Source organism: Jaculus jaculus, chromosome 7, assembly GCF_020740685.1.
Source record: "Jaculus jaculus isolate mJacJac1 chromosome 7, mJacJac1.mat.Y.cur, whole genome shotgun sequence".
Lineage (NCBI taxonomy): Eukaryota > Metazoa > Chordata > Mammalia > Rodentia > Dipodidae > Jaculus > Jaculus jaculus.
In genome coordinates, this window is record NC_059108.1 from 140818883 (window position 1) to 140846499 (window position 27617).

The 27617-nt window shown below is 46.4% G+C and overlaps 1 protein-coding gene across 3 annotated transcripts; it reads right to left on the reverse strand.

Moving 5' to 3' along the window:
- Nucleotides 1-608: 608 nt before the first annotated feature.
- Nucleotides 609-26285, reverse strand: Cipc (CLOCK interacting pacemaker). Of its 3 annotated transcripts, none has more exons than XM_004649387.2 (4): nt 26155-26285; nt 20074-20261; nt 11632-11801; nt 609-4021 (listed from the first exon to the last, which is right to left on the reverse strand). In XM_004649387.2, the coding sequence occupies exons 2-4, from the start codon at nt 20207-20209 to the stop codon at nt 3128-3130; spliced, it is 1200 nt and encodes a 399-aa protein (XP_004649444.2). In that variant the 5' UTR covers nt 20210-20261; nt 26155-26285; the 3' UTR covers nt 609-3127. The 3 variants fall into 3 exon arrangements, with proteins under 3 accessions (XP_004649444.2, XP_045010886.1, XP_045010887.1); XM_045154951.1 differs by lacking the exon at nt 26155-26285 and adding an exon at nt 26035-26106; XM_045154952.1 differs by lacking the exon at nt 26155-26285 and adding an exon at nt 25250-25353.
- Between the last annotated feature and the right edge of the window lie 1332 nt (nt 26286-27617).

Consider the following 27617-nt stretch of genomic DNA (forward strand, 5'->3'; position numbering starts at 1 on the left):
AAGCCTCCCAAGCCGAGGAGCGACGGGCTATGCGTTTGCCTAAGACCGCCCGCGCACAGCAGTGACGGGATGAACAACGGCCGCACATTCACAGTGCAATGCTAGTATTTCCACGTGACCCAAAACCACCCAAATGTTTGCTCCAGACTTCTCTTAGTTGCCCCCGCCCCTTGTTTTGTCGTCTTCAGTGCTGGGGATGGAACCCAGGGCCGTGTGTGCCAGGCAACCACTGTACCACTGAGCTACACATCCAGTTCTTAGGGTTGTTTTTGCCTGTTTTAGTGTATTCTTTTAAATAGAGTCAGTTCACTTGAGAGGAGTCATTCATTACAGAACACGCCATGTCGGCCATTTACAGGACCATCATCAAGTTCCTATTAACTCCTGTCCTCTTTGTTTTTTGCAAGGCTATCTATCCTAAGTTCAAAAGGAGTTTTGGTTGATCAAAGATCTACAGTAGATAAAAAGATAAGATTGATTTTATATATATGGCTTTTGATTTGCTTTTTCAAGGTAAGGTTTCACTGCAGCCCAGGCTGACCTGGAATTATGTAGTCTCAGGGTGGCCTCATATCTTAGTAGTTTTAAGAAGTATAACACAAAAAGGCTAGTTTTCAAGTAAATGACTTTTATTTTTCTCTGACATTTCACAGTCAATTTCTATATAACTTCATACTTTCTCAAAAGACTTCACATTTGGTAAATAAACCTCTACCCTAAAGAATTCATAGCTGAAAAACCAATATATGCACAAGAGCAACTTGTCTGCTGAAGGAGTCACTCAGGGAGGTCAGACAATACTGTAATCAATTAAAAAAAAAGGTGTAGTAAATTACATATAATTGAACGCCATTAGCAACTTAATTAGCAACCTTTTTTTAGATGTTTCAATATTGCCAATAAAATCTACCAAAGGTTCTCTTAAGAGGTTGGTCTGAGCTAAAACTGGCTCCTCACCCTCAGAAAACAGCAGCTCTGCCACTTGAATAACGCAACACACGCCACGCATCACTAAGGCCATCACTACTTACAGCCTTGTGCCACCATGGAGATCTTCCTGGTCCACTGCAAGCTTCCTCCATGTGCCGCTGGCCTCTGACCTCAACAGATCTGTCCTTCCAAGACCTAGCTTCTCTACTTAAGGTCCCAGGCTTCTCACTCCACGAGAGAAAGAGCGCCCATGCTAACAGCCTAGCACCTTCTGGCTCCAGCTTCCAGATCCCAGAGGAGCAGAGGCAGAGGTGCGAACGCTCTCGGCCACTCAGCAATGAGGAAGGATGGTGGCTTTCATCATCCTTTCCCACCACAGGAATGGAAACACAAACCCCGATCTAGGAGGAAGAGTCCAACAGGCCTACAGCTCCATAGAGGGTTTTTCCAGTGGAATACATTTGGTTCTCAGCAAGTGTTTTCAGATTTTTGACACTCAGTGAGAATCATGACTGGTGCCCAGACTGTTCTCGATGCACCTGTCTCTATGGCTTTGCTGCCAAACATTCTGCCAAAAAGGAAGCTTCCTAGCATGGTGCAGAATCGAGTGGCTCCAAGAGCAGAGATTCAGGGGAGGCAAAGGGAGCGGGCCAAGAGAAAAATATGACAAGGAGTCGAGTGTGCTCAGACACACATTTGCTCTGATCTTGGAAACCCTTTCAGAAAGCAAACAGGGAATTCTGTGTTGATCAGAGAGCTGAAAAATTTTACCACACCGATGACTTCTATATGAACCGTAACTAAATCATACATGTTTGTGAACACAGTGTAGGCAACCTGAGCCTTAGAATTCCTAAACTATGTTAAGAGTTACAACCAACTACCTGGCAAATATGATCACTAACTTCTGGGCTTAGTAAAAACCTCAAGAACACTTTCTTTGCAGGAGAGATGAAGCTAATCCTAAGAACTCGATTTGTAAAGAACAAAGGTTTCAGGAGGGTGAAAATTTTAACTGAGGGGATTCAATCTCTGAATCTGTACTATGTAGACACTTAGTGACAGAGTCAATGAAGTTGACAGGCTGGGAATTCTTATCACAGTGTCCACCTTGAGGCAGCATCACAGCACCAACCTCGCGCCTTGGGCTTTGTTAGCACAAGCAACATGAGACTGCCCACTGTGGCTCCCCATCCTGACATGTAGCAGATGAAAAGCTGGGGGGTGAAAAGGAAATGGGCACGAAGAATACTTCCCAACTTTTTTGTTGCCTTATACTTATAACCTCAGGATTTTATTTAATTGGAAAGTTACAGTGTAATCACTTCTCTCACACAGAGCAAAGCGGGGGGGGGGGGGGGGGGGGGGGGAAGAGTGGCTGCACTGGGGAGGCTTTCACTGCACCCTGAGGAGCTCCAGAGCCATCTCAAGCTTCAAGTTTCAAGAAAGTGTGAGCTACCAGAACCTTTTGGCTGCTAACCAAAAGTGCTGGCCAGGGCTATTTTTTTGACCTTAGTCAAAAAAGTGCTTCATAAAATACAGATCCAGGTGGTTCAACTTCCATTCCAAATCTAAAAATCTGAAGTCTTTTGCCCCCTTGTTGAAGTAAAATCTGTGTGTGATGAAAATGTATGAGTCAAATGCTACCACTCTTTCCCTTGACTTTCAAGTTTAAGAAAACAAGCTTTAAGTAATTAAGTGCTTGCAACAGACACAACCTGTGCCCAAAGCATTTTAGGTTTCGTCCAACTGGCAAAGTGCCTTGTGGAATGAAAACACACCTCCTCTATTTTTTTCTGTGACTAACATCCTCAAGGAAGGATCTATGAAGGGACACAAGGATCACCCACTCCGTGGCTCAGCAGGTGTCACCCTGCACACACATCCTTATTACTGTGCCCTTGATCCTGGTGAGGGAGTACCATGAGGGTAGGTGACAGCTAAAAAAGCCCCATAGAATCGTCTCTCTTGCTCTGCCCATGACTTAGCTAAGTGCCTGCAGGCTAAGGAATGGGGACTCAAGGATACTCAGAATCAGAGACTCAAATTTCCTGTGCATGGGACCACAGGTGAAGACAGTAGCTGAGGACTGCACGTGGCTTCATAAATAAATTTAGGAAGAAAAGCTCCGATATAGGCTGTGGGAAACAGCAGGTAATAGTGAAGAGTTTTGAGTGACTTGAACTGTGTCCCTGCGCTATATGTCTGGGTGATCAGAGAAGGCATCAATGTCACCACCTGAATGACTGGACCCAGATGTCAGCGATGCCTGCAGCTTGGCCCACGCCTGGGGAGCCCTGCTCTTGGTGGCCTCTAAGAACAGCTGGGTTTGCTCCTTCAGCCGGTCGAGTTCCACCTGAGTTGCCTGGTTCTGACGAATCAACTCCTTGGTTTTCAAAGTGATCTCCAGCAAACCTGACTTATGTAGGACTACTAAGGTATTCTGAAAGCGCCTGTGTTTGCTCTGCCGCTGCTCTGAAAAGATGTCTGGGCTTCGGCAGAGATGCTCTGCAGCCCACAAAGGTGAGCTGTAACTGGCTGACAGTGGGGAAAGTGGGGAGCTGCTCTCTAAGCCATGCAGAGTGCTGTCTGAGGCGCAGACGGGACTGGCAGGGGAAGCGAAGGTCAGACTGGGAGCTTTAGCCACATGACTGCTGGATACAGGCTGAAGAGTCTGTGGACTTCCACCCGCCACCAGGGAGGGCACTCCCTGCAGAGCTGAGTCCTCTGAGAGCTTGGTATTGGGTGGGGCCGGAGTGGAGGGACTGGATGGCACAGGGCCAGTCTTGCTTGGCTCACTGGAAGACAGGCTGGGCCCCAGTCTCTCCGTACGAACTTTCTTTGCCACCCCGTTTGCTCTTCTTTCTTCTGGGATTAGGGAAAGGCCCCTTTTGCCTGGGTGCGGGGCTATTTTAGTATAAGAATTGAGAATGGGCAAGTAGTTTCTAGAGTCTGACTTTTTCTCGCCAGTGTGACATGAGCTGACAGAAGATGACACAGGTGGATGAAGAACAAAGAGCTGTGGCTGTGCTGAAATCACTTCAAAGGAGGGCTGGACAGTCCATGACTGGAGCTGGGAGGAGCTGCTGCCCTGCAGACGAGAGAGAAGAGAGCAGCTGCTCATTCAGGACGCTGTGAGCAAGCACCACGCCACGTGCTGCGCTTCCCTAAGGCACAGGGAGCCCACGCCAAGAGCACGACGGGGACGCCACCTGCACCTTCTACCAACACTGCATTAAAACGTGCCTAAGAGAAGACTTGAGGAAATGTCTATTTGTAGTCAAGAAAAAGAAATTCCAAGTAGAATTCATTTTTTTAATATTTTTATTTCTTTGTTTGCAAGAAGGGAGGGGGAGGGGAGAGAATGGATGTGCCAGGGCTTCTAGCTGCTGCTGCAAACTCCAGATGCCACTTTGTGCATCTGGCTTTATGCAGATCCTGGGGGATTGAACCCAGGTTCTTAGGCTTTGCAGGGCAGCACCTTAACCTCTGAGCCATCTCTCCAGCCCCTAGGTAGGAGAATTAATAGCACAGTTGGGGTCACAGCTGACAACAAAAATATGGATAGCACAATTTCCTAGCAAAAGCTAAAACATACCAAGCTCAAGACTGTAATGTGACTTTAAAACAAAGGCTATCTTTGCTTAGTTATGCCTGAAACCTCCTTTACCTGAAAACTTTTTTTTTTTTTTCCCCCGAGGTAAGGTTTCACTCTAGCCCAGGCTGGCCTGGAATTTACTCTTTAGTCTCATGGTGGCCTCAAACTCATGGCGATCCTCCTACCTCTGCCTCCAGAGTGCTGGTATTAAAGGAGTGCGCCACCACGCCCAGCTCTTGAAAACAACTTTTTATCCAAAAGTTGTATCTTCCCTGGAATCCCAGATATTCAGGAGGCTGAAGCAGGAGAGTCATACATTTGAGGCCTGCATGGGCTACAGTCAGGTCAAGACCAGCCTGAGCTGGTGAGGCCCTGTCTAAAAAAAAGGGGGGGGGCTGGAGAGATGGCTTAGTGGTTAAGTGCTTGCCTGTGAAGCCTGAGGACCCGGGTTCGAGGCTCGATTCTCCAGGACCCACGTTAGCCAGATGCACAAGGGGGCGCACGCCTGGAGTTCGATTTGCAGTGGCTGGAGGTCCTGGCATGCCCATTCTCTCTATCTGCCTCTTTCTCTCTCTCTTTGCTGCTCTCAAATAAGTAAATAAATAAATAAAATAAAACAGAGTCCGTGTAAAAAGCCAGGTGTGCCCACACATGCCTATAAGCCCAGCAGGGAGAGGGCAGAGACAGGAGGATCTCTGGAGCTCACTGGTCAGACTGTCTAAAGGAAAATGATGAGCTCCACATTTAAAGACTGTGTCAAGGAAATAAGGCTGACAAGCAGCAGAGCAGGATACCTGACTTCCTCCTCTGGCCTCTGCATGCATGTGTATGGGGTGCATGCATTTCCACACACATGTATATACAACATGCATACACACACATGCACACATGTGCACACACAGACATACTAAACTAAATGGAAAATAAAAACAGGGCTGGAGGGATGGCTTAGCAGTTAAGGTGCTTGTCTACAGACAAAGGACCCAGGTCCGAGTCCCCAGAACCCATGTAAAGCCAGATGCACAAGGTGACACATCCTTCTGGAGTTTGTTTCCAGCAGCTGATGGCCCTGGCACTCCCATAGTCCCTCTTTCTCTCTCAAATAAATAAATAATTTAAAATAAAATAAAAAGGGCCTGCAGATATAGTTCAGTGGTAGAATGCTTGCTGAGCATGTGTGTGTCTACCACTGCAAAAAAAAAAAAAAAAAAAAAAGGTGACAACAGTTACTGTCAGGATCCCATGGGCCCCACTTTTAAAGCAATGACATCCAATAACCACCGAACTGTTCAAAACAGTTAACAGCTACCATGTGTTGATGCTGGCCCTGCGTGGATATTTGACAGAGATTATCACCTCATTTAATCCCCTTAACCCACCCATCAGGTAGTTAACATTTTCCTTCATGAATAGGAAACAGGTTTAAGAAACTGAAAGGAACTTGCTTCATGTTGTAAGCTACTCATCGATGCAACTGGGATTCTATCCCTAATCTAATCTAAAACTAACCTGACCTAAAACTCTTTTTTGGTTTTTTGTGACAGGGTTTCACTATTTAGCCCAGGCTGGTGGCCTTGAACTCCTGCCTCAACCTCCCAAATCCTGGGATTACGGGCATGCACTCGCATACTAGCTTTCTAAAACGCATCTTACTGGAGAGCTGTACTGCCTCTATGATGTCACCCATCACTTACACATTTCTACATTTACATGTGTGTGTCTGTGGCCACAATGCAAGTGTGGAGGTCAGAGGACAACTTCAGAGTGTCCATCCTTTCCTTCCACGTTCTCTGAAATGGGGCTTCTCCTGTTGTTTTGCACTGCATGTGCTAAACTCACAAGCTTTCAGCTTCTCCTCCCATTATAGTAGGTGCACTGGGATCACAGCGTGTGCACCTCTTTGCATCTGATTTTATGTAGGTGCTGGGACAACTGAACTTGGATCAGCATCTTGGAAGTAACTGCCTTTAACTGTTGAGCCATCTCTCCAGCCCTTGCATTTATTTTTAAATTTTATTTTATTTGTTTGTTCTTATTTTTTCAAGGTAGGGTCTCACTCTAGCTCAGGCTGACCTGGAATTCACTATGTAGTCTCAGGGTGGCCTCGAACTCATGGTGATCCTCCTACCTCTGCCTCCTGAGTGCTGAGATTAAAGGCATGTGCCACCATGCCCAGAGCATTCCCCCCCCCCCATTATTTATTTATTTATTTGAGAGGGACAGACAGAGCGAGAGAGGCAGACAGAGAGAGAGAGAAAGAATGGGCACGCCAGGGCCTCCAGCCACTGCAAACGAACTCCAGACATGTGCACCCCCTTGTGCATCTATCTGGCTAATGTGGGTCCTGGGGAATCGAGCCTCAAACCAGGGTCCTTAGGCTTCACAGGCAAATGCTTAACCGCTAAGCCATCTCTCCGCCCCCGCCCCCGCCCCCTTTTAAACTAAAGTTCTACCACACCCAGCAGGAGAAGGTTATTTGTTTCCAAAAAAGTTCTGTTCCAACCCAGTCCCAAAGATTCAAGTGCAAATGAAGTGAGGCACAGAGTGAGCCCGAGATAGGTTCTCATCTTTGGTGAGTCACATAGGGGACATGTGATTACTCTGAAGCTTGTTAAGACTTCCACATGTGCAAATGCATCCCATTTTGCACACATTTCAGCATGTGCTGGGCACTTAGACCCACTTTAACATCTGTCCTGCAAAGGCTGGGATGAAAGAGGCAGCTCTGGAACCGTCTTCGTAACAAAAACAAGGAACAGGGCTGGAGAGATGGCTTAATGGTTAAGCGCTTGCCTGTGAAGCCTAAGGACCCCAGTTCGAGGCTCCATTCCCCAGGACCCACGTTAGCCATATGCACAAAGGGGTGTACGTGTCTGGAGTTTTGTTTGCAGTGGCTGGAGGCCCTGGCGCACCCATTCTCTCTCGCTCTCTGTCTCTCTCAAATAAAAAAAAAAAAAAAATGAACAAAAAACAAGGTACAAAGGCCCAGAAACCACATGTCAAGAGAAAATCCGAAATCAGGTGTCTCTCAATACAGAGCTCAACCTGATTCATCTCAGTCAGAAGAAACACCTGCGGCTGCTCCCCAACTCTCCACTGCGGAGCTCTCCCCGGGTGATTTCACTGCACTGTTGTTCCTGAAGCTGCTGGTGATCTGTTCTGATTACAAGATTTTACAAACTGTATTATGCTGGCTGAGGGAATGGAACAAAATTATAGATGTAGACAGGATCTCGGGATCATTTCTCATTAAGCTTTCATTTTCAACATGAAGAAACAAACACTTAAAAAGAAAAATTTGCCGGGCGTGGTGACTCATGCCCTTAATCCCAGCACTTGGGAGGCAGAGGTAGGAGGATCGCCAAGAGTTTGAGGCCACCCTGAGACTACAGAGTGAATTCCAAGTCAGCATGAGCTAAAGTGATAGCCTACCTTGAAAAAATAAAAAAAAAACAAAAAAGAAAAAGAAGAAAAATTCAAGCTGGGTGTAATGACATATGCCTTTAATCCCAGCACTTGGGAGGCAGAGATAAAAGGATTGCCATGAGTTTGAGGTCACCCTGAACTAGTGAATTCCAGGTCAGTCTAAGCTACAGTGGGACCCTAATTTGAAAACAAAAATTCGGGGGCTGAAGAGATGGCTTAGCAGTTAAGGTACTTGTCTGCAAAGTCAAAGGACCTAGGTTCAATTCCCTAGAACCCATGTAAGACAGAGGCACAAGATGTGCATGCATATAGAGTTTGTTTGCAGTGGCTGGAGGCTCTGGAGTGCCCATTCAGTCTTTCTCTATCTGCTACTTTCTTTCTCGCTCGCTCTCTCTGTCTCTGTCTGTCTCTCCCAAAATAATTAAAAATTTTAAAAATTATATTTAAGAAAAAGAAAAATTCATCAGGCATGGTGGGGCATGGCTTTAATCCCAGCACTTGGGAGGCAGAGGTAGGAGGATCACCATGAGTTTGAGGCCACCCTGAAACTACATAGTGAATTCCAGGTCAGTCTGGGCTAGAGCAAAACTCTACCTCAAAAAACAATAAATAATAAAATAAAATAAATTCCTAAAATCAAGTAACACACACATACACATACACATACACATACACACACAAAAATCAAGTAACAGGGCTGGAGAGATGGCTTAACGGTTAAGGCATTTGCCTGCAAAGCCAAAGGACCCAGGTTCGATTCCCCAGGACCCACATAAGCCAGATGCACAAGGCGCACATGCATCTGGAGTTCGACTGCAATGGCTGTAAGCCTCTGGCGTGCCCATTCTCTCTCTGTCTCCTCTTCAAGCTCTCTTGCTTTCTGCTTGCAAAAAAAAAAAAAAAAAAAAAAAAAACTACTAATTTTAAGCTGGGCATGGTGATGCCTTTGATCTCAGCACTCAGGGGGCAGAAGTAGGAGGATCACCATGAGTTTGAGGCCACTCTGAGACTACATAGTACAGCAACCCTACCTTGAAAAAAATAAGCAAAAATCAAGTAACAATCAAAACATTGCATGTATGCAGAGGTTTTAAGAGGTAGTTTTAGAATGTGGTAGATTCCAGTATGTTTAAGAAAACAAAACCCTATGACCCCAGATTGTCCTTCTGCCTCCTATCTCCTGACCAGGCCTACCAACCTTGCCAGCCCTGTGCATGTCCAGTGAGACTCCTGGAAAAGCCTCCTCTGTCCTGAGCGTGGGCTGCTTGTGTCTCCTGGACCTGCCAGCCTAGCCTACAACACAGAAGGCTTATTAACACGGCTGCACACAGAGGGTCAAGAGAGCCAGAGGAAAAGAAAAAGAAAAGTAACAAAGAGCAAGATGCCCAGAGGTACTAGGTAGTGGAGGCGGGGGCAATCTCACTGGGCTTCATTTCCTGTCTTTTACCGTTTTCCTTTCAATAAAGAGAAATGAAGCTGGGTGTGGTGGTGTACACCTTTAATCCCAGCACTTGGGAAGCAGAGACAGGAGGACCACTGTGAGTTCAAGGTCAGCCTGAGACTACAGAGTGAATTCCAGGTCAGCCTGGGCTAGAACGAGACCCTACCTTGAAAAAAAGAGAGAGAGAATTGAGGTTTCAGCTGAGATGTGATTTACCAAGCAAAATCTTCAGAGTAGGTTTTTAGAACTCACCAGGTTACCTCACTAAAATTCAGTTTGTGTTCCTCAGAAATAACCAAGTAATATTTAAGACAATTAACATTTCCAGTCAGCTATGTTCTTGTAACCTCGCATCCTAGATGGGAAGGTCAACACTTGAAGCAGATTTCCAATCTCACTATATTTAAGTATCCCAATCAATGCAAGAACTGCGATCTATGGCCCAAGTAATGTGCGTTTAATGTTGTGTGGCTTAAGTCATTCTTTTCCATTCCTCACAATTCTTTACTCTAACTTAGCTGAGTTTATACGTTTGAGTTCTCAGTTCCAAACACCAAAGATGTTTTTAGGCAATTATTTCTTTCCTGCCTAGACAATGACTACACACGAGCGGTTCTGTAGCACAGCCCAACACAGAGTGCCTCACAACCAACCAAAGAACCTGGCTCGCACTGCTAGTCTTTTCCTCTTTTTTAAAAATTTTGAAAAAAAAAAACAAAAACTGTGTGTGTGTGTGTGTGTGTGTGTGTGTGTGTGTGTGTACACATGTGCAGCTAAGATGGCTGGCCAAAGAGCCCCAGGGCTTCTGTCGCTGCCTCCCAGCACAGAGAGCGTGCACACAGCCACACAGCGAGGCCCAGCTTTTCACCTGGTGCTGGGGAGCGATCTCCGGTCGTCACGCTCGAGCAGCAAGCATTCGTACTCAGGGAGCGGCCATCGCAGCCCACCAAAGAGCTGCTTTATCACTAATGACATGGCTTTAGTCCCTGCCTCTGAAACACAGGTGTCTGTGTGGCTTGTGGGGGGTATGTGGTACGCATGTTCACTTGTGTTTGTGGGTACGTGTGCGTGCACATGTGAAAGCCAGGGGTTGTCAGTCTTCCTCAATTGCTCTTTCACCTTCTGTTTTCTCCGACAGTCTCTCACTGAACCTGTGACTCACTGAATTGCTGGACCAGAAAGTAAGCAAGACCCAGTGATCCTCCTCTCTCTACCCCCCAGTGCCCATGCCTCCGTGCCCAGGGCTTTATATGGGTGCTAGAACCCCAGACTAGGTCCTCATGCTCGCACCGCAGGCACCTTACCCACTCGCCCGCCCTTCTTGTGAGACAGCATCTCAAACCTGCGCTCCTCCCACCTCAGCCTCCCCAAGGACTAGGGTCATAAGCACGTCTCACATTTTAAATTCCCAGGGAAATTCAAACTAAAAAGAGATTCTTAGGGGCTGGAGAGATGGCTTAGCGGTTAAGCGCTTGCCTGTGAAGCCTAAGGACCCTGGTTCAAGGCTCGGTTCCCCAGGTCCCACGTTAGCCAGATGCACAAGGGGGCGCACGCGTCTGGAGTTCATTTGCAGTAGCTGGAGGCCCTGGCGTGCCCATTCTCTCTCTCTCCCTCTATCTGTCTTTCTCTCTGTGTCTGTTGCTCTCAAATAAATAAATAAAAAATTAAAAAAAAAAAGAGATTCTTAGGGCTATAGTTCAGTGGTAAGAGTTCTTGCCTAATATACACAGGAACTGGGTTCAATTCCCAGCACTGAGGGGAGAGGAAGGAAAAGAGAAAAATTCTTTAGATGCTACCCTAAATTCTTCCATTAAAATGACATTTTGGTTTTGTTCCTTTATGTATGACTAAAGCATTTCAAGGTTCCTTTGAACAAACTAGGAATATAAAAATAAAATAGTTCATCTCAAAAATGAGAACACAAGTTCAGACCCTCGTACTTCTGTGTTCTGTTTTTAGGGGTGTGTGTGTGTGTGTGTGTGTGTGTGTTTTCCTGAGAACTAGACCAAGGTTTTGCACATGCTAGGCAACTGCTCAGCCACTCTGCCATAGCTCCAATCCCTTTTAAAACAGGATCAGTAGTTGAAAGGTCACATCTTCTCCCAGGACTGAAAGTCCACATCAGTGGGTTCTTGTGTTTATTTCTGAAGTCTCTGCCTGGCAAAGAGGAATAGTTTGTCCCAAGGGAGCTCAAAAACTTTCACCTGCAAAGACTTCGGGCCACACGAGTCCTCACCTGCTTGACCAGCACATTCTTCATGACAACCATGGGGGACAGTGTAGGGAAGGCGTTGCTTGCAGTTTTGGAGCTCTGCCTTGGCCTGTCTTCTCTGCTCCAGCCCAAGGCTCTCAGCACGTCCTCTGACTCCATCTGTTCTGCAGAACTCAGACATTCTGAGCTCCCATCTGGTGGGCAGAAGAATGGTCAGTTTGCTTAAGCTTTTGGCTAAGGGCCCTAGTCCAGCTCCTAAGAGGCCATGGTGCCCTTAAAATGGAAAGGAACATCTGTCATATGTGGTTCTGTGAAATTTCTGAGGTCTTTACATTTCACTGGATTTTTCAATGAGATCCATAATTCTCTCCCACACCAAACAATTAAGCATCACTGCTCCTCTTGACTTCCTTTAACTCTCTTATAGATAAAAGCCTGCATTAATTAGGGTTCATGTGGAAGTAATTATCACCAGTCTATATGAGAAATGAGTTGAAGATTTAAAAGTTAGGTCACCACTTTTAGAATCTGTTGTTGATAAGGGAAGAAAATGTGTAACCCAGGAAGAATTAAGATTTTCAGAGACTCTGGATGCCACAAGATGTAAGTGGACTAACAGAAACAAAACCAAGCTATAAATCTTAGAACTTACACTGATGCTAAATTGAAAATAACTGTCCAGAGTTTTCTGGTGAAAAAACTCTGGTAAGTTTGTCAAAGCTAAAGTTAAAATATTTCTCTTGGGGGCTGGAGAGATGGTTTAACAATTAAGGAGCTTGCCTGTGAAGCCTAAGGACCCCGGCTCGATTTTCTAGGTCTCATGTAAGCCAGATGCACAAGGTGGTGCATTCATCTGGAATTCATTTGCAGTGGCTAGAGGCCCTGGTGCACCCATTCTCTATCTCCCCCCCCCCCACCATTCTCTCTGCCTGAAAAATAAAATTTTTAAAAAACTTTCTCTTGGAAAAGATGACGACATCAAATTAAAAGAGAGAATAATGGAAAGAGGGAGGGGATATGATGGAGAGCAGAGTTATGAAGGGGAAACTGGGGGAGGGGAGGGAAATATCATGGTTTGTTGTTTGTAAGCATAGAATTGTCAATAAAATATATATATTTCTCTTGGAATGGAGAGATGGCTTAGAGGTTAAGGTGCTTGCCTATGAAGCCTAAGAACGCATGTTCAGATCTCCAGGTTCCATGTAGCCAGATGCACAATAACACAAGTGTGCAATGTCACACATGAGCACCAGGGGGCGCACGCATCCAAAATTTGTTCACAGTGGCTGAAAGGCCCTGGGGTGCCCATTCCCCACCCGGGGCCTCTTTATCTCAACAATAAAATGCTTCTATCCTCTCAAGCACCTACTCTGCTGGTGTTCTGATTAATAAAAGGATGCTACCCTGATTTGAATTTGAAATGTCTACCACAGGCCTGTGGTTTGAATGCTCAGTTCTCAGTTCGTTGCCCTATACTGAAGGCCATGAAGCCTTTAGGACATGGGACTTGACTGGTGGAAGCCGACTGCGCGGGGCAGGTTGTTCTAGCCCGCTTTCTCTGCTCCTGGTTAGCTGCCATGTAACAAGCCACCGCCTCATACTCTCTGGCACAAATGAAGCTACTCCACCCCGCCTTCCCAGCCACTGTGGACTGAGACCCTCAGACACCAGGAGCCAACATGGCGTTCCTCTCTTAAGTCGGTTCTGTCAAGTACTTTGCTCACAGTGCTGCCAAAGTCAAAGTTACTAATACAAATGATCTCCAAAGCAAAGAAAACAAAGGTGCCTTATGTAAACTCCATATAAAAAGAATGTTCTTAGGGGCTGGTAAGGTAAGATGCTTGCCTACAAAGCCTAAGGACTCATGTTCCACTCTCCAGGCTCCATGTATACCACACGCACAAGGTGATTCAAACAAGCAAGCAAAGGTGCGCATGCACACAAGATGGCACACACGCCTGGAGTTTGACTGCAGTGGCTAGAGGCCCTGGTGCACCGATTCTCTCTCTCTCTCTCATTAAAAAACAAAATAAAAAGCATGTAGGTAGATACTTGCTGGAGTAAAGATACTGCTGTACTATGATATGAGAAGTCGGGGACTATCCCACATGCTCATCAATATCAGAGTATGGGGCGGGAGATGGAATTCAGTTGGCAAAGTACTTGCCTAAATGCACTGGCCCAGCAATACATAAACCAGGCGTGGGGGTTCATGCCTGTAGATCCCATCTCCAAAAAGAATCAGGGGGGCTGGAGAGATGGCTTAGCAGTTAAGGTGTTTGCCTGTAAAGCTCAAGGACTCGGGTTCGATTCCCCAGAACCCATGTAGGCCAGATGCACAAGGTGGCGCATGCATCTAGAGTTTGTTTGCAACTACAAAAGGCCTTGGTGTAACCATTCTCTCTCTCTCAATCTCTCTGCCTCTCTGTCACTCTGAAATAAATTAATTAATTAAATTAAATTTTAAAAAGAATCAGGCTGGAGAGATGGCTTAGCAGTTAAGGCACTTGCCAGACTTCAGATCCCATGTAAGAGAGGTGCACAAGGTGACATGGGTACAAGGTGGCACACATGTCTGGAATTCAACTGCGGTGGCTGCAGGCCCTGCTGCACCAATTCTCTCTCTCTCAATCTCTCTCGCACTCTCATTAAAAAAGAAAGAATCAGAACAAGCCAGCCATACTGATGCATGCCTTTAATCCCAACATTCAGGGGGAAAAAAATGTCAGGGTCAGCCTGGGTACAAGCATGACCCTGTCTCAAATAACAACCACAAAGCCCCAGAAGAATCTGAGAATCTGGCTGAGGTAAGACTGAAATGTAAATGTAATTTAAGTGAATGAAACTATCAGCAATTGCATTTTTTTGCAGCTTGGCAATGAGTAGACTTGAAAACCTCTAGGGACACTTCTGAAAAATTATGGCTATTGGAGTCCTCGCCTTGATCCAACAAGTAATCAAATGAACACTTCTAGTTAAGAACTATTATACTAGAAACAAATAATTCCAAACTCAGAAGGCATCCCTAGTAACTCCTGGGACTTGGAGTCTGAATGACATTGTACATAAAGAAACAAGGGGTCCTTAGAGATAATTGATTTCAAGTTTTTAGCCAGAAAGGAACAAGATGACCCTGGATAGCTTGTTGTCCCAGAAAGCAACAAGGGACTTAAACACTGAGTGGGAATGAGTCAAAGACAGACACAGGGTACTTAGGTGGGACTCCCACTGGCAAATGAGGGACAACTTAAAGTATCAGAAATAGGCCAGGTATGGTGGCGCACGCCTTTAATCCCAGCACTTGGGAGGCAGAGGTAAGAGGATCACAGTGAGTTTGAGGCCAGCCTGGGACTACAGAGTGAGTTCCAGATCACCCTGGGATAGAGTGAGACCCTACCTCAAGAAATAAAAAAGAAAAAAAGAAAGGGGTTGGAGAGATGGCTTAGTGGTTAAGGCACTTGCCTGCAAGGCCAAAGGACCCAGATTCAATTCCCTAGTATCTATGTAAGCCAGATGCACAAGGTGGTGCATACATCTGGAGTTCGTTTGCAGTAGGCATTCTCTCTCTCTCTCTCTCTCTCTCTCTAGTTAATTAATTAAATAAATAAATATTTCACAACAAGAAAAAGAAGAAAGGAGATAATGATGTTACTGGAGAGGTAGCAAACTGAATTACAAAAGAATTTCAGTAATCCACAGAAACTTGGAAGGTAATATGGGAGGAAAGAGAAGCGGTCAGTTGACAATGGACAAAAGAACAATATTACAAAAACACAACCCCCTCCCCAAGGTAGGGTCTTGCTCTAGCCCAGTCTGACCTGAAATTCACTATGTAGTCTCAGGGTGGCCTTGAACTTACAGCAATCCTCTTACCTTTGCCTCCCAAGTACACCATGCCCAGCTCAAAACCACAACTCTTAAATCACCAGTGCTACATCTGATTTAGCAAAGATTGTCAATGGGTACAACACTAGTGCCTAAGTGTGTGTTGGAAGCCATGGATAGTGGTATACACATGCAGGAGCATGGCTCTCAGTTCAAGGCCAGCCTGGCCTATACAGTCCTCAAACAAACAAAACAAAACAAAATGGGAAAAGGGCAGGGAGAGTTTGTTAGGGCACAGTTTACTTATGTAATCTCAAAGAATCATTCTAGAAATTACTTATTAATTACAAAGAGAAAAGGTTATTTTAATTTTGGTGGTACTAGGAATTGAATCTAGGGCCTCACACATGCTAAGCAAGTACTGCACTACTCAACGAGATCCCCAGCCCTCTTACCATTTATTTTGAGACAAAGTATCACTAAGTTGCCCAGGCTGGCCTTGAACTCACTCTGTAGCCCAGGAAGGCCCCAAACTTGCAGTTCACCTGTGTCAGTCTTTCTAGCAGCTGGAAGTTGGCTGGCCATGCTGGGGACCAAACCCAAGTCTCTGCGTGCTAGGCAAGTACTCTAGCAAGTGAGCTACATCCTTAGCCTTAAAAAGACTATTTTAATAATAACAAAATCTGATACACATTACTTTGTCACCACTGATCAACCAGAACATTATCAAGAATAAGACTAACGCCGGGCGTGGTGGCGCATGCCTTTAATCCCAGCACTCGGGAGGCAGAGGTAGGAGGACCGCTGTGAGTTTGAGTGAGACCCTACCTTGAAACACCAAAAAAAAAAAAAAAAAAAAAAAAAAGACCAATTTAGGAGTCTCTCCTTATATGTTGGAGTGGGAAGGATAAAATATCAACAATGTAGCATTCTGGCTAAAAAAACAAAATTTGGCCAGGTGCGGTGGTGCATGCCACCCAGCACTTGAGAGGCAGAGGTAGGAAGATTGCCATGAGTTTGAGGTTACCCTGAAACTACATAGTGAATTCCAGGTCAGCCTAGAAAAAAACAAAAACAAACAAACAAAAAAAGTTTGCCCTGGGGCTGGAGAGATGGCTTAGCGGTTAAGCGCTTGCCTGTGAAGCCTAAGGACCCCGGTTCGAGGCTCGGTTCCCCAGGTCCCACGTTAGCCAGATGCACAAGGGGGCGCACGCGTCTGGAGTTCGTTTGCAGAGGCTGGAAGCCCTGGCGCGCCCATTCTCTCTCTCTCCCTCTATCTGTCTTTCTCTCTATGTCTGTCGCTCTCAAATAAATAAATAAAAAATCTTAAAAAAAAAAAAATCTTTAAAAAAAAAAAAAAAAAAAAAAAAAAGTTTGCCCTGATTCTAATAATGAAGAAATTATAAGGAAATTTAGTGTGTGGCACATTCTATAAAACAACAGGCTGGACTTACTCAAAGACGTCACTGTTGGGTTGTAGAGATGGCTTAGTGATTAAGGCACTTGCCTGCAAAACCAAAGGACCCAGGTTCGATTCCCCAGGACCCATATAAGCCATATGCACAACGTGGCACATGCATCTGGAGTTCGTTTTCAGAGGCTGAAGGCTCTGGCAAACCCATTCTCTCTCTTTGCCTCTTTCTCTCTCTCAAATAAATTAATTAAAAAAAAGACATCAGGGCTGGAGAAATGGCTTAGCAGTCAAGCGCTTGCCTGTGAAGCTTATTAAGGACCCTAGTTCAAGGCTCAAGGTTCAAGGTTCAAGGTTTAAGGTTCCCCAGGACCCATGTTAGCCAGATGCACAAGGGGGCGCACGCATCTGGAGTTTTTTTGCAGTGGCTGGCAGCCCTGGCTCGCTCATTCTCTCTCTCTCTTTCTCTTTCTCTATGTGCCTCTTTCTCTCTCTGTTGCTCTCATATAAATAAATAAAAATAAACAAAAAAAATTTTTTTAAAGACATCAATGTCATAAAAAGGGAAAACAAAGGTTGGAGAGCTATTCTAGATTAAATGAAGGTTTAAAAGGTGGGATAGCTAAATGGAATATGCAATCCTCTAATGGATTCTGTATCCAAAACAAAGACCAACAGCTACAGAGGACATTATCGGGACCAAGGAAACGTGCACCGACTGACTTGTGTTATTGGCATTAAATTTCTTAGCTTTGATAATGGTATTATACTCACACAGAAGAATGTCCTTGTTTTTGTGTGTTTGTTTGGTCTTTTGAGGTAGGTCTCACTCTAGCCCGGGCTAACCTGGAATTCACTCGGTAGTCTCAGGGCGGCCTTGAACTCACAGAGATCCTCCTCCCTCTGCCTCCCACCATGTCGTATGTGCCACCATGCCTGGCTGAATGTCCTTGTTTTTAAGAGATTCACACTGAAGATGTTGGAGTAAAATGTCAATTGTATGAAATTTACTTTCAAAAATGTATCTATGGGGGTTGGAGATTTAGCTCAGCAGATGAGCACTTGCCTAGCAAGCGCAAGGTCCTAAGTTCATTCCTCAGCACTGAAGGGGGAAAAAAAAGACAAAATAAAAAATATATGTATGTGGTAATGGGAGAAGGAGAGAGAGAGAGAATATGAATATACGGCAAGATGATAATACCCAGTGGATCTGAAAGAAAGTATCATTCTTACAGGGGATTCCCTCACTTTATATTATAGAGATTAGCAATTTTTCAAAATATAAAGTTGGGAAAATAATTAAAGCACCACCTTGGTTTTACAAATTTCATAATTACTTTTTGCCCTTTTGGTTAATTTCAGGTGCAAATGTCATCACACCCAAGGTAACTAAAATTACTCAAACACTGAGGAAATGCCTGGCATGGGCCCAGGAGTGGCTAGAGTCATTTACCGGAGCAACCTTCTGCAACTGAGTGAACCTGGTTATTCTGAATACCGCCCTATGTCTGAATAGTACAGTACTTCTCAACACAGGTGTTGGAAGAAGAACCCAGATGCCAACAGGCCTGGGTCTTATAGATGAAGACTCTATGGGTAATACTTTCCTTCTCTGACTTTCCTACATTTCTAAGCTTATCTTATGTATCACCTTTATGATATGAAAAAACAAAACAAGGTATAGGAAGAGAAACGAGACCTGCAGTGTTTCCCAGACCTGTCTGATTTTAAAGACATTTGGTTCATAAAACCTCCTTTCTGAGCTGTTGCCCAGTCCTCAGGGCCAGCATCTCCAGGGGCTAGAGTGAGCACCATGAGGAGGCAAGCCCAGGAAACCACATGTGAGACCAAGAAGAAAACCTAAAGTACTACAAGGTCACTTGTCCTTCTCTGGACTGGCCTGGGCAAGAAACAAATTTATCTTTCTATTCCCTTGGTCATTGCCTTCCCCTTCTGTGTAACAGTCTATTTACAATTTGGCTTTGCATTCAGTATGCCTATGAGATGAAAATATATCCATCTGAGGACAGGAGAGTGCTAGCGTTCATTAACTTCTGCATTCCCCACTATAAATAAAGAAACTGACAAAACTGACGGATTCATTACTGCAAGCTTGGATGATATCTACTAATCTTCCCCTACAGAAGGTCCTATGATCAGGATGCTATTGATCCTGAATCCCTGGCAAAACCCTCACAATCCCAGGACAAAAATATTTACATTAAGTTCAAGTTGTTATTATTATCTTCAAAACTGGAAATAAAAAAGAACCTTAGCACACAATTAAGATATCCATGGGGAGAACCAGACATGGTAGAGCACACCTTTAATCCCAGCACTTGGGAGGCTAAGGTAGAAGGACTGCCATGAGTTTGGGGCCACCCTAAGTACATGGAGAATTCAAGTAAGCCTGGCTCAAAACAAACAAACAAACAAACAAAAAGCTGTTCTACTTTCTTATCTCTAATAGACTATAGAATTGGGCCAGGTAGCTCACAGTCCAAACACAAAATGCACAAGTATCAGGAGAGATTGTTAGAGGGAGAGGACTTTTAAGTATAGCAAAATTAATCTCTTAACAAATGCTAGGAATGGAGAAATGGCTCAGCAACTAAAGATGGTTGCTTGCAAAGCCCGATGGCCTGGGTCAAATTCACCAGTACTCACATAAAGCCAGCTGCATAAAGTGGTGCATGCATCTGGAGTTTGTTTGCAGTGTTAACAAGCCTCGACCACCCATTCTCCCCACCCTCTTGAAAATAAACAAATAAATCATTTTTTTTAAATGTCACCTTCACAGATCAGTCATTCACCACTTAAAGATGGTTCAGTTAACAATGGCGCACACACAACAAGGTGTCTAACCATAAAGCCTGAGTATGTAGTAGGCTATCCCATCTATGTTTGTAAAAGTATACTCGAGTGTTCACACAAGGACAAAAAAAAAAAAACTCACCTAAAGACAAATTTCTCCTGTCAGTTCAAGACCACCCTGAGACTACATAGTGAATTCCAGGTCAGCCTGGGCTAGAGAGAGACCCTAACTTGGAAAAAAAAAAAAAAAAGAACCCCATAGTGACTTCGATGAATACCCTGCCATATGAAGAAATTGTACAGTTATTTATCCTTGAGGGAAAAGTTCTCATCTTCTCACACAAATGAGCTTTAGGGAGGAAATTTTTTCAGGCAAATCACTCATTACAGTGCAGAAAGGATGAGGTATTGTTAACCTGAGAATCCCGAGTCCTTATCTGACTCAGCGGCCACCACACCAAGTTGCCGGGCTGCTTTCTTCGTCTCTGTGCCTCTGCCCAACTTGACCGAGGGTCTTCTGGGGCTCTCTCGGGGTGGGATTTTCCTCTCCATGTTTTAGAAGGCTGGAAGCTGGCTCACAGACAGTCCTTTCATCTGGATTGCTCTATGAAAAACAGGCATTACATAAGCAGCCATTGGTTGGAGAGCTGAAACAGGTGATCCAAATGTTGAATAAAATATGAACAAAAAACACTGGTCTCGCCCACTTCAGCTATACTTCTCAGTGGTCTCAATTGACAAAGCTTCAAGTTTACCAACAGAATGGTTTCCACCCAGAGCAGCAATTCACAGTCCTCCTGCTGCCCTCCAATTCCATTACAAATTCAAGGCACATAGCCACATTCAGTGGGAGCTTTGTGAACTGCTAACAAAGGCACATTTGAGTAGGCTTTTTGGACTGGGTAAGCAAGTCAACCTGTCCTCCTCCCCAAGGAGGGGGAGGTAATATCCACCAGCAAGGCGCGCTTCCCCAGTAGACATCTGTAGGCTCGAGACCCAGCACCGCCTCACACAGGACAGCTTCTCAAATAGACCACTAGAGTCTTTGAAGAAGAGTAGAACCAAATGTGTCTATGTGTGTGTGTGGGGGGGGGGGGGTCCACGGCACAAATATATACACACATACTTACACACGTGGTTTAAAAACTCGGGATGGGGTCCGTGGGTACAGCTCAGTAGTAGAGGGCTTACCTAGAATGCATGAGGTTTAAGTGCAAACCCCAGCATCATAGCAAAGAAAAAAAAATTTATATGTAGAAATATCAGAAATAAAAATTTTGGGCTAGAGAGATGGCTTAGCAGTTAAGATGCTTGCCTGCAAAGCCTAAGGACCCATGTTCAACTCTCTGGGTCCCACGTAAGCCAGACGCACAAGGTAATGCAAGTATGCACGGTCTCACATGTGGACAAGGTGGTACATGTGTCTGGAGTTCAACTAAAGTGGCTGAAGGTTTTGGCATGCCAATCTCCCGCCCCATAAACATGTCTACATTGTATAAAGGTATCTAACACATATTGTTAATACTGTCAGACTTGAGTGTTGCAATGTCCTTCTCAGTTGTGATCCCATTTTACAGAGGAGGAAGTTGAGACTCAGGTAAGTTACTTAAAAGCGCATGATCAAGTGCTCACTATAGAACTGGCATTGTGCCAGGAGTGAGGACACACAGTGAACAGAACACACGTGCTGTGTCCTTCCTGGAGCTTAGGATCTGGAGAGAGAGCAGCAGCCAAGGGATCACACAACTAATGACTGCATGGTCAGGGACGACGGAGTGAGGCTGGGCACTGAGGAAGTGCTATGGAGCTGGGATCCAGAGGAGGAGAAGTCAGTGGCATGAGCGAGTGACAGGCGTGGTGTGCAGAGTGAAGGCCACAGGCAGAAAGAGCATGCCACGCTCTGACACTGGGCTCAGTGACAGGCAGTACCTCAGAATCCATGTTCGGAAGACTCTGGATTAACTCAAGAGCAGTGGGATGTTAGGGAAGGATTTTAACCAGATTTTGGGAGGTTTTTGAAGCAGTGTCAAACTCTAGCTCAGGCTGCCCTGTAACTCACTCTATACTCTGGGCTGGCTTCAAACTCACAGCCGTCCTCCTACCTCAGCCTCCCAAGGGCTGGTGTTAAAAGGACCTCAGCCTCCCAAGGGCTGGTGTTAAAAGGTGTGCACCCCCACATGGAGGTAGGAGAAAGGAGCACTGTGGCCCAGGTGAACCACTGTGTGCAGTGGGTAGGCAGCAAGGGCTAAGAGATAGGAAGGAAGTCTGTGTAAGACAGGGCCCAGAGAGACGCACAGGTCTGACATACTGGTCCTCTGCATACCCACACCTACACCCACGGTATAATGAGACAAAGTGACTTTACAAAAGGCTGGCAGAGGCTGAGAACACTCCAGATGCTTTAACACGAGGTAAGACTGAGGTGATAAAAACATAAAAGACAAAAAAAGGGGGGCTGGAGAGATAGTTTAGTGGTTAAGGTACTTGCCTGCGAAGCCTAAGGACCTTAGTTCGACTCCCCAGTACCCATGTAAGCCAGATGCACAAAGGGGTGAATGCATCTGGAGTTCTTTTGCAGTGGCTGGAGGCCCTGATATACCCATCCTCATTCTCTCTCTTTAAAGAAAAAAAAAAAAGAACATAAAGACACTGCAGGGATACAGAAAGGGTGGCTGGGATGTTTGCCACTCATGGTGGCACACCTTTAATCCCAGCACTCAGGAGGTTGCACTGAGAGGATCACTGTGGGTTTGAGGTCAGCCTGGGCTAGAGTGAAAGCCTACCTTGAAAAAATGAACAAACAAAAAAAGCCTGTGATGTTTTGACTCACAATCCACTCATGCCTCTATGCAGCTATCCTGAGTGGAGAGAAGTACTAGACCCCGTCAAGCAGCACTGAGCCTGGCAAACCCACGCCTACAACATTCCTGCTAACTCACCACCTGGGGAGGACAGCAGAAAGAGGAAGGATTCCCAGGTAATGAAACAGAAGACAAGGAGGCTTCTGGGCATTGTTGAACAATCCTCTTGCTCATAATTTTGCAAATAGCTGAAGTGGACTAAAGAGGCACAAAACTGATGTGAATGACAGTGAATTCTAAATACAATTCCAAGTAAAAGTTATTTTGCCGCATTATCTAACTCATTTCAGGGACCTGGCATCTTTATTCATTTCCTGTCAAATCAAGCACTCTTCTGCAGGTCACATGTTTAATCCTACATGCGCAAAAGATAAACAATAGCACTGTCACATCTTACAGAGAACTGTGCAAAGACACCCTCTTTTTGACAGCTATGATGTTTGACAGCTTGAACAACCCAGCTTAAAAAGCAGACTAAAATGTAAAACTGTATCTCTAATTAAATCAGGATCCTTTTGTATGAAACCCAACAAATGTGCGTAGTGTAATTTTCCTAAAATAATACTGTCCAAAAATGAATAGAGCCTTCTTCAAAATGGAAGCAGACGTGGCTTGTGGATGGCATGAAGCCTATCGCAGGCCTGACCCCACTGTTGCTCCGCACAGGAAGGGCAGCTCATGTCAGTTGCAACTAATTAAGAACCTAACAAAGGCATCGGCATACAAAGTATCCTGATTTAGTCTTCTGAAATTCTTATGACAAGACAATGTAAAAAGTCTTGCCTACCCCTCATTAAAGCGTGGTCAGAGGAACTAAAGAAAATACACAGGAATTTACTTTGGTTCATCAAGAACATACAAGCCAATATTAATTCTGGAGTCAAAATACTGAAATGTTTACAAGCCCATTAAAAGGAGAACAGATGCTAAAATTTTAGATATGGGTGAATTGGCAGCAGTGGGAAATAAAAAACACGTAAATGACTTTAGAATGGTAAAGTGGCTCTATTTATGCAAAAACAACTTAAAAAAATGAAAGTCTCTAACATCAATAAGTCTCGTTAAGCAGAAGCCTGAGTACCCCAGCCAGGGAGGCTCATGTGGGAGCAAGCTTGAGGAGCTACATTCGTCCCACCTCTCTTCTTTGGGAGGAAGGGGGGCTGAGGGCATGGACTAGCCCGACACATCCACATGCACACTGCATCAGAGAACGCTCTCGACAGAGCAGCAGAGGGGAGACGTTTTACACTAGTACCTATCAAACTCAGGACCACAGCAAATGGCAAAAGGTAAAAGCCTCAAGAAGGGCTTTTTTGTTTTTGCTACTCAGAATAATTTTACAAAGAAGTTAGACACTCAAAAGCTATCTCATCTCTGTGCTTCCTGACACAGCTTGAGAAGCCACTATTTTTTAAACATCTCAGATCCCTGTATTTTGTAAACTCCCAAATTGTCAGACCTGACCTTCGTTGGGCCTCTTTTGCATGTATATGTAACACATTGTCCAAAAGAGGGCAGAATACACTAACATTCCTAATGGAAAATTAATCAACACATAGGTTTATATAAATAGGCACAAGATAAAATCCTGGCATGTGTCCACCACACTTGGTGCTTACTTCTATTTTTGCACTTCTTACATTAGAGTCAGTATCCATCTCCTCAACCACATGGTTGGTTTTGTCTTTGCAACCTCAGCCTCCAACAATGATTATGTGAGGTATTCAATGTAATTCAAGGTAATTGCACACAAAGATTATGTGAGGTATTCAAGAGAATAAGTTCTAACAACTTTCTGTTCTGCTGACTCTCTGACAACCCAGGCAGTTTAGCTGTACCAAAATACCCAAACAGCTTGAAGGTCAAGCCTACATTTCCAAACACCACGACCACCTCAAGCTCTGACTTTCAGGTCTAGTCCAGTGCACACCTTCTTTGGAAATTAAAACCCCAGGGACAAATCCACCAACCAAGTTGGTGTAATTCATGGGGAGATTTGAGCGGAGGATGAAAAGAAGATTCCAGGGTTATTAAGAAAGGCTCCGAATGCTACTTTTAGCTCTCTCCTTTTATAGATACTAGGCAACATTCCTGAGAGCTCACGTTCCCTTTAAGATATGTCACGTGTAGAACATGCGTGCACAGAGGTGTGAGGAGAAAGCCCAAGCAGTGGCTTACACACAATAAAGTGATAAAGCCATAGGAAGAAAGAAGTCAACAGCCATAAAACCCTGAGTAACCCCAGTTAGAATTACAAATATATGCCGGGTGTGGTGGCGCACGCCTTTAATCCCAACACAGAGGCAGAGGGAGGAGGATCACGGTGGGTTCGAGGCCACCCTGAGAGTACATAGTTTATTCCAGGTCAGCCTGGACTAGAGTGAAACCCTACCTTGAGAAACCAAAAAAAAAAAAAAAAAGGAAGAAAAAGAAGAATTACAAATGTATAACTAGATTTTATCTGAAGTCATTTTCTTTTGATCTGCATGTTCAGAGATATCATTAAGGGAGAATGTGTATTTATTTTAATGGTGGAAAAATCTGACCACCCCCCATCTAAATATTACTTACATTTCCCTTCACATTCATTCCCATTCTCCAACTTGGCTGAAATTTCAAGGTCTTACACAATTCTATACAGTTTCCTAAGGGTGGCTCTCTCCAACCTCACCTTTTCGAAGGGCAATAGGATTAGAGAACTTTGCAAAGAGTTCACGGGAGCAATACCCACCTATCCACGTGGACCAGCCCACAGGGCATCTGCACCAGACAGCATGTGCACCCCTCCAGGCATCAACTGGCTTGCCAGCTCAGCGGGGCAGAACTGGGCAGACCCTAGGACTGTGCTGTGACTGGCATAACACCAGTCTCCTGGGCAGCCATCCAGGCAATGCGAACTGCCAGGACTCAAGCAATAAACAGGGAGCCTGGCTCTGGCGTGAGTCCTGGGTTCCGATCAAAACTGCCCCCAACCTACCCACTAAACAGTAACTCCATACTTGGCACTACCCACCTTCTCCCCTCACATCCCTATCCTGGCCCACCACGCCTGGCAATTATCCAAGAGACATAACCAACAAATTGGGGGGGGCGGGCTGGGGAGGGCGCAGGTTTCTGGGGAAAGATGGTACACCTGTGATCCGGGCACAACTCCTACATGGAGGGCCGGGACCTCACCCGCTTAGCAGCCCTCGTGCCCACCGGCTGGCCCACTCCCGGACCCTATGCTTTGCGGCCCAGCGGGCCTGCAGGCCCTCTCTCCTCGGGCACTCAGCTGGGCCCGACCTCAGGGCCCAGCCAGGGTCCACCTGTCCTCAGCGCTTCTCCCCCACCTGCCTGTGACACAAGCCCCCGCCCCACGCACGGTGCCCTGCTCACCCCGAATCCCTCTCCCACGCAGGCCCAGGAGAGCAGAGGGTGGCCCGTCCTTCTAACCCCAATATGTGACCCTCCGACCCCCCCATACCCAAATCCTGGTTCTCCCTCATTCCTCCCTGGTTCTCCTCCCCTATTCACCTGCTCTCTCCTGCCTTCCTCGGGTTCCGGGACCCAACCTTCAGGGTCGCACCATCCTCGCTCCCCTCCCGCACCCCCGCCTCCCCCCTACCCCCCCGAGCCGAGTCTTCCTTCTCTCACCTAGGGCCGGGGGGGGTCGCGGCTCCACGACCGGCCGGGAGGCTCAGGGGGCGCATGCGCGAGCCCGGCCCCACGACTCCATGACAACGCAGTCGTCGCCGGGTCTCCAGCAATGCCCGGGGGCCTCCCGCCCAAGTCCCCTCCCCTCCTCCACGCCTCCGCGACCGCTTTCACCAGCCACGTGACCCGGCGCGGACGCCCCGGAACCATAGAGACGACGCGCTGGCCTCCTAGAAGGGCCCGTGGAGACGCGGCCCCTCTCTCTCTCTCCCCCCGCGCCGCGCCGGCCGTCTCTATGGTTGGCGCCTGCGGGCCGGCCGCCATTTTGTCGGGGCTTGGGCGGGCGCGAGGGCGAGGCCGGGTCGTGAGGGCCGGCTGGTGGCGCCCACGGCCGCGGGCGGGATGCGATGGCGGGCAGTTGGGGGTGGGTGGGAGCCACTCTCGGGGAGGTGGGGTGTCCCCCAAGCGACGGCGCTAAGGGCGGGGACCGGCACGGGAGGCGACGGCCTCGGCGTGGGAGAGCTGGCGGGCGGCCCGGGCGCGGGGACCGGCGGCGAGCTCGCGGGCTTCTGTCTGTCTGTGTTTGGGCCGCGCCTGTCGCATGGTTTGCGTTCCGGTCAACCCTCGAGGCCTGTCATTTGATGTGCGTTTGCGCCTGCCCGATATGTTTGTTTTATATATATGATTTTATTTACTTACTGGAGGGAGAGAGAGAATGGGCGCGCCAGGGCCTCCATTCACTGCAAACGAACTCCAGACTCCTGCGCCGCCTTGTGCAGCTGGCCTGCGTGGGTCCTGGGGAATCGAACCTGCGTCCACCGCTCCAGCCCCCGCCCCCCGCCCCCGTAGGTTTTATGTGGGTTTCACCAAGTGAGGGCATGCTTCGTAGAGGAAGAATTCCAACACACACAAGGGCGAGCTCAGAATACCGGCGGATCTAGCCGGTGATGGAGATAAACGGCTTCATCTGCACCAGCAGCCTGACTACAGCCAGTGGCCACGTGCAGTTAGCTAATGGTGGGTCACTTTACTGGTCAGGGGAGGTTGTCGCACCACCCAGCGCTGCAGAAAGTTTGGACCGCGAGAGTCCGGTTGATGGCTGATGGTTCTGTATTGACAGTCTAAACTGCTTAAGGCGCTACTAGGTCCCAGTTACAGTCCTCCAGACCCAGATAGTGCTGATGTGTTTCCGGACTATGAATGTGTTCATGAGCATAAGCGCTTCCAACTACAGCATGCTAAGGGGGCCGTTTCGGGGATGGAGGTAGTGGAAACAACAGTTAACCGTTAGCAGATGATCAAGAGGCTGCGGCTTTACCTGCGTGTTCAGATGCCTGTACAGAGTTTATTGCATAGGTGCTGCTGTTCCCACCTTAGACATGAGGGAGCTGAAGTGTGTCCCGTGATGACACAGCTACTCAGCCTGGGCTGTTAACCCTGGAGTCAAGTCGCGTCTCTTCGAG